Source organism: Toxorhynchites rutilus, chromosome 1 (genome assembly GCF_029784135.1).
Source record: "Toxorhynchites rutilus septentrionalis strain SRP chromosome 1, ASM2978413v1, whole genome shotgun sequence".
In the NCBI taxonomy this organism is placed as follows: Eukaryota; Metazoa; Arthropoda; class Insecta; order Diptera; family Culicidae; genus Toxorhynchites; species Toxorhynchites rutilus.
Window position 1 is genome coordinate 33446212 of NC_073744.1, and position 7719 is coordinate 33453930.

Here is a 7719-nt window from a genome sequence, read left to right on the forward strand (position 1 = left end):
AGAAAAAGTAATCCATTATTTTTGGGCGAAATTCAAAACTATTTCCATATACTTCGGATTGACTGATTTACCGATTATTTTCGATTTTATATACACCGTTTTGTTATAAAATTTGTAGCCATTCTAAAGGTCTCAAGAGGCCTTGGTCCTTATTGGCGAGAAACTTTAGCAATAGATTTTTACGAACTTCTCTTGATCCCAATTTCTTATACCTCTAGAAATTTTGCAATGCGAGAAAAAGATAGTAATCGGTTTTTGCCAGGTCCGGACTATATGGAGGATGCATTAGAACATCTCAATCAAGTTCTTGGGATTGTGTGGTCTTCCTTTGTCCTGATGAAACACAACGTCTCTTCTAATGGCCAATTTTGAACGTTTCTGGTCAATCGCAATCTTCAAACGGTCCACTTGTTGACAGTAGAGATCTTGGTTTAGTGATTTGCACTAAAAATTTTTTTTAAAAATTAAAACAAAAATTCAAAAAAATAATTAGATTGCACGTATTTTACTGTTGCAGTATCGGCACTATATACACTATTGACAATTTCAGCGGCCTGTTTTGAATTTTCGCCTTCATAATAGAAAAAGTGAGATATTGATCACTAAAGCCAACTACCGAGAAAATAATAGATAACTTTTTCCCCAACCTAATATTTTTATTTTTCGCGCTCATCCCTCCTCCCCAATATGGTACAAAGCTGAATTTATTATATCTCGCTAAGGGGCTGTCCACATACCACGTGGACAGAAAAAGCATGATTTTAGACACCCCCCTCCCCCTCCGGGGACAAGCATGGTCATCCCTTATACCCCTCCCCCTGTTGACCACGTGGACATTCCTCCAGTTTTGAGGAAAAAATCGAGAAATTCTATTTTTCGCTTGAATTTCAATTTAGGTTTGTTTCTATTTTCTATTCCATATGTTTATTGATAAAAATTATAGCCTTACCAATGGTAACGATTTGTCTTGAAATCTTCGATTTTTTCAACATTGTCCGGGAGCTCATTATTTTCTTCCGAATTCCATTTACGTTATCTCCATATGCATTTTAAAATATCGATTGTGAGCTTATTCTCGAGTATTTTTATGAAAGCTGGCTGGCTGTTTGAGTTTTCAAAAATCAGACAATGAAATCAAGCACTTTGTTTGTAAACAAAATTTTCTCGTCTAAACATCAATGACTTTTGCTTTTACAGGTTCGGTTGTGCCTGATGGTTATAATGAACCTAGGAAAAACAAAACATCTGCAGTATCATCGTGATCGATGATTCCGTTGACCTACAACCCTTAATTGTTAAATCATGCTAAATATTGTCCTGAAAAATTCGTGCCGATTCTAAGGAAAAAAACCAAAAGCATATCTTTGTAGGCATACATCTTTTTGGTCATAGATGCACCGTTTTTTCCAGAATATTTCAGCATCCTTCATGCAACTTGAGAAATCCATCCTCTCAGAACTTATGCTATGCAGTAAGTTGAAGTTCTTATAAGAATCTTAACAGTTAATAATCTGATGATGCAATATCTGGTGTGTAAGGCGAGTGGAGTTTTGGAAGTGTCCTAGAAGCGTTCTGGATCGTTGATTTTGATACGTTCAGCTGCTAGCAGTACTTGTTGGAATTCATCGAAACTAGTTGCTTGGTAGAAGCTCAAGATACATATTAGGCTGTCAAAATAAGTCCTGCGGTATTTCCGCGAGGTGTCGTTGTACGCGCGTAGTTCTAGTTGTATTCATTGTATCGAGTCATACTATAGCTTGTTGTATTTTCGCTATAATATAGTCCTTGACAGTGTTTTGTTTGGTTTAGTCGTTCGTGAGTTATAGTGTCGCAAATATGGAGCAAAATAAAGAGAAAATCCGACATATTTTACAGTACTACTATGACAAAGGCAAAAATGCATCTCAAGCTGCCAATAAAATTTGTGCAGTTTATGGACCCGATACAGTTTCCATTTCCACCGCACAACGATGGTTTCAACGTTTTCGTTCTGGTGTAGAGGTCGTCGAAGATGCGCCACGCTGCGGAAGGCCTGTCGTCGAAAATTGCGACTAAATCGCTGAATTAGTCGAGAAAGACCGGCATAGTAGCAGCCGTAGCATCGGCCAAGAGCTGGGGATAAGTCATCAGACCGTTATTCACCATTTGAAGAAGCTTGGATTCACAAAGAAGCTCGATGTATGGGTGCCACACACGTAGACGCAAAAAAAAACATCTTTGACCGTATCGACCGTATCGCATCGACCCGTTTCTGAAGTGGGTCACGATGAAAAGTGGGTCACTTACGACAACGTGAAGCGCAAACGGTCGTGGTCGAAGCCCGCTAAAGCGGCTCAGACGGTGGCCAAGCCCTCATTAACGGCCAGGAAGGTTCTGCAGTGTGTTTTGTGGGATTGTCAAGGAATAATCTATTATGAGCTGCTTCCCTATGGCCAAACGCTCAATTCGGACCTGTACTGCCAACAACTGGACCGCTTGAAGGTAGCACTCATGAAGAAGAGGCCATCATTGATAAACAGAGGCCGCATTGTCTTCCATCAGGACAACGCCAGGCCACACACTTCTTTGGTGATGCGCCAGAAGCTCCGTGAGCTCGGATGGGAGGTTCTTTTGCATCCGCCGTATAGTCCGGACCTTGCACCAAGTGACTACCACCTGTTTTTGTCCATGGCGAACGAGCTAGGTAGTCAGAAGTTAGCCACAAAAGAGGCCTGTGAAAATTGGCTATCCGAGTTTTTTACCAATAAGGAAGCGAGCTTCTATAACAGGGGTATTATGAAGTTGGCATATTTGACTTAAAACAGATGATTGTAACTAATTTTATGAACAAATGTAAATTTAAAAAAATACCGCAGGACTTTTTTGACAGCCTTATATTTTCTTCCAGTCCTACCAGACCCAGCCATAACTTTCTTGCCAAGATTTTTTTTAACTCAACATTCTTGTAAATGATTTGCCCTTTACAATTCACTACAAATATGTATTTTCGTCGCGTTTATGAAATGGATCGCAGATTGAGATAAGTCCCTTCAAATGTTTTTCGGTAAAATAAACCCTTATTCCGGAATCCGGTCGGATTTGAAATTAGCACAATGTTGCGTTCTTTAAGAGTAGTCTAGAAGTTTGGAAAAAAAATCAATTTTTTTCTTCATATTTCTCTAATTCACACATTTAAGAATATACCATAGAAGAGACTTTTCGAAAATCTCATTATTTACCATGTTATAGCCATTTTAGTGATGCGATATCTTATCTAATACGGCCATAACAATTAACTTCAAACGCGTTTTTCTCGAAACATGTTTTTCAAACTGGCTTACACGACATCTCAAGTTCTACTTATCCGATCTATGTTTATATGAATACAATCTGTATGTATCTTTCTATCGCATGAACCTATAAAAATGATAATTTCGTAACCTTACTATTAAAAAAAATCAAGAAACTTAAAAAAATGTTTAAAACAGCATTTTTTTCTTCAAATTTCCGCCATTTTATCAAAAAACACGTTTTTGACTTGTCCGAGGTTCATGCGATAGATGCCACTTTACTGATTCAGAATCTGTTCGATTTGTTGTTTCAGAGAACCAGAAGTGCTGGAATCTTGTACGCCATGGCACAACTTTTTTTGAACCCCCTCACTCAATCAGTTTCTAATTATGGATATATTTTTTTCCGTTCAGTTTTTGTTTCATTGTTGAAAGATAAATAAACAAATAGTGATATAATGGATGGTAAAAATATTCTTTGTTTTACTTTTTCGGAGCTCGAACAAACGTCCGAAATTCGTGTCTCAATCCCCCTTAATCTAATCGAGTCAAATGCTATCGGATTGTACATATGTTGCAACCTTGAAATGCAGAATGCAAAAGTTTATCTCGTTCGGATTGCGATATGTCAAATCCGATGGGTTCCGTAATATGGGTTAATATGTAGTCCATGCATTGTTACATGTTTGCATGTTACATACATGTTTTTCGTGATGTTTCGTTTCTGTGATTTCGGTGATTTTCGACATCTGTGTGAATCTACAAATTCATGTGCATGAAAGATTAATCTTTTCTTTTAATTATTCAGCAGTAGTAGCATGAACTTTCCATACAACTCAAAAGAAGCGTATTACAAAAATTACCGGACATCAATGAAGAACAACATCATTGTAAAAAATAGATCTCCAGAGATACGGCCCGATACGGACTCATGGAAGAATTTGTTTTTCGTTCAGAAATCCTTGGGAGTTCTCGAAAACAAACTAAACAGTTTTGTCATCAAGAGCAAAAGCTGAATTCAATCCGCACTTAAGTCGTGATTTTTAATACTACAAAAAATCCAACATTCTTTGTGTTATTGGGTGTCTTTATCCTGGCGGATTTAATGGCCCTTTATTACCGATTGGAACAAATTGGATCCTAGTTCATGTGCGTCACTTTCAGAATATACATTTCAGGAAAGAGGTTCAGTCATATGAAAAAATATGGATGTTTGACCGAGCAGCACTCTCAGGCAGTTCAGTATTTTTATTGATGAATACGGAGTACTCAGGACGGGCGTGAAGTTTAAAAAATCGTGTAAATACAAAACAGATCTCATTCAATTTTGACTTCTAACTTAAATGTTTTACTTTAAAAAATACTTAACGTGGACAAGCGTGGACATTTTCGTAACCCCTACCCCCCTAAAGTTGTCCACGTGGTATGTGGACAGCCCCTAACTCCGAAAATACGTTTAAGTTGAATAAACGCGAACAAAAACAACGAATTTAGTGCATTATAGTCATTGACAATGTGCTGTTAGCTGGACATCACTAAAAAAAAAATATTTTACTCGCGTTTGTATGTCGCAAACTCAGGCAATAGAACAACCAACAACAGTATCCCACTTAGGTCACAATTTGGACTCATGTAGACCGCAAAGTGTTGCTAGCTTCACCGACCCAGTGAGAGACAAACCCCTTCTCGTTTTAGTTCTTCTCTCATTCGTCGCTCGCTGCTGATGATGACCGAATGATGACATAATTATTTATGTATCGGTTTGTTTGTGCTAGAGTGATTCACGATAGCAAGAAATAGATTTGATACGCGGTTCAAAGCAGTATACAGTCATTGAGGGGGGACTCTACTCAAGAAGGTCGAAAAATAACGGGTTTTTATAATTTTGTTTTTTTTTCGAATGTTGGAATTAAAGTTGGATGTTAGAACATTTTGGTGATTAGTTAACGTTTTATTTTTTATTTTTTGGTTTTAATATTTTGGATGCGATTATTATGCTACTGAGAGCTTGGCGCATGGATGCTCTTTCTAAAATATTTCCTTACTGGTGGTACGATTTTCTTCAGAATCTGGTGGAATTCTGTCTGAATTTTTTTTTCAGATTGTAGAAACAAATTATTCAAGTTGTTACGTAGCGGTTTTTGGAAATTCGAAAAACTGACAAATGGCAGCCATTTGAATTAAAATTAGCTGTTTTTTTTAAACAAAAACCACTATTTAAAAAATTATAAAAAATTGAATAATAAAGATATCAAAAATGGTTACGCGAAAATTTATTTTGCATGCTGAAAAATCGAAACACCAAAATCAGATGCAGAAAAAAACAATCGGTCCATCAAAGTCAGATTCTGAGACAAACCTACCGCGAAAAAAGTTTTTGCTGTAGGTTTCCAACGAGATGAAATATCGAAAAATCCTTTCGGCACAATATTTGTAAAGGTATGAAAGCCTCCCCCAAATGCAAAACAAAACGATTTCTTCGACTTTCCAGGTTAAGCTTCACTTTGCCTTGCTCTTCACTAACTATAGTGATTTTGAAACGAAACTCGATATTTCAACAATGACCACATTATAAATCTCCACAAAAACCATACAGCTCAGTGAAAAATGTTCCATCTTTTCCACAGATCCACCCCTCGCCATACCAGCGCATCACTTACCGCGCGTACGAGGGCACCCCGACGTTCTCCACGCTGGATATGTACCCCCACAGCCAGATCCTGCAGGACATCTACCAGACGATGCCCCCCTTCCAGACGAGTCTGACGGTGATGTGCGAGATTTCCATTCTCCACATCTACACCAAGAGCGCCCAACAGCTGATCATCGTGAGCGACCTCGTCACCACGATCTCCCCCGCCCTGTTGGGGCTGGATGGATCCAACAATCGCAGGAAAGCCAACGGCGATCCGGACAATTCCGCACTAACCGGTGCTGGCACGAGAGCCACCCCCATCTGGTGGACGGCGGCGGCGGCGGCGGCGGCAGCTCTGCTAGTGTCTCAATTCATCACCCGAGGACGCCACTTGTGACCGAATCGGGCGTCACTGTAAATATAGTGAAGGCACTCGAACACTGTCACATACACACCGAAAACACGTACACACGCATACATACACACAAAAAAAAACTTCAAAAAAATACTCGTAAAAATAAACACGAATATATTTATACAGATAAATAAAGCATAGAGGAAGCAGAACTGTTAAAATGTACATGTGAAATATATGTATTTGAGCTTTTTACTAACCGTACACGTTAGGCATAATCTCCGAATGTTCCGCAGCGTTGGCGTGTTCGATGAGTGGATTCAATTAAATGTGGAAAATTGGGAGGAATCGAAGCAAGATGCTTAAAGTGAAATAAAATAACACAACTCCTACAAACTGCAGAGAGATTTGTAGCGGCAGGAAAGTCGCCACAGCCACAAAAAAGAAGAAGTGAAAAATATTAGTCAACACAATGTTAGCTTGAAAACAAAACAACAAACAAAATTAGGATGATATGAATAATGAACAATACTAAAATATAGCTGAACGCCAGATACACACAAATAACAGACGAAAAAAAAAAGAAACTGCATCTTTTTATAAATGTATTATAATCACAACAGAATTGAAACAGGTGCAAAGGTGCCGATCGTGAAAGTGAACATAAGTTGTTTGTGGAAAAAATAAAAGATTGATAACAAAAATAGCGCCGATGGGAGACCGTTGCATCGCGTGTTGTATTTATAGTTGATAACACAATCACACAAACTCCCCCATACAGACACAAACATACAGGCAGACAGATGAAATTAGGAGCGCGGCAGCATCTTGGGTTGAGTCTAGCATAAATAGTCAAATGAAACCTGTGAGGTGAACGGGAATTTAGCACCGATACTAAAATCGAATGCTTGTTGATGCTCGATACAATGGTCAGGAAGGTTGCATTTTGTTTGTTTTTTGAAGCGAATTGCCGAGAGCGTTGCCATCTGTTTAGGAAAGATTTTTTACGATGTCATACATTACACACTGTTACTTTTTTCTTCGTTGATGATAGATAAGGGGGATGAAGATGGTAGAAAGAAAATATTTTTGTTGATAAATAAATTTGAGATTCTGTTCCGATGGTATCTTAGCAACATGCGACACAGCAAAAATAAAAAACGAAACTCTGATAGTCGATAGTATATTGATGCTAAAAAAAGTAAAAAGATAATAACATTTAATAGTAGTAAACATGTTATGTTTTTTTTATACATAAGACAAAAAAGTCAATACAAGAAATCCCAAATGAAATGAAAAAAAAAACAAACAAGTATAAACAAAAAAGCAACAAAAGCGCTACCACAATTCAATGGAGGCGTTCACACATTCAGCAAAGCTGTTGCAGAGTGACACTAAACTGAAAGACAACATGTTTTGTTCAACAGAAACTGAAATGGAAAAATAAAAGTATAATTAAG

General features: G+C 37.9%; 1 protein-coding gene across 3 annotated transcripts in view; it reads left to right on the forward strand.

Annotated features, from left to right (window-relative positions):
- Positions 1–7719, forward strand: part of LOC129764827 (uncharacterized) — a 576657-nt gene extending 568938 nt beyond the window's left edge. For all 3 annotated transcript variants that reach the window (XM_055764341.1, XM_055764359.1, XM_055764351.1), the window contains one exon: positions 5897–7719. In XM_055764341.1, the coding sequence (XP_055620316.1) occupies positions 5897–6301 (405 nt within the window). In that variant the 3' untranslated portion in view covers positions 6302–7719. The remainder of the gene's footprint in view (positions 1–5896) is intronic.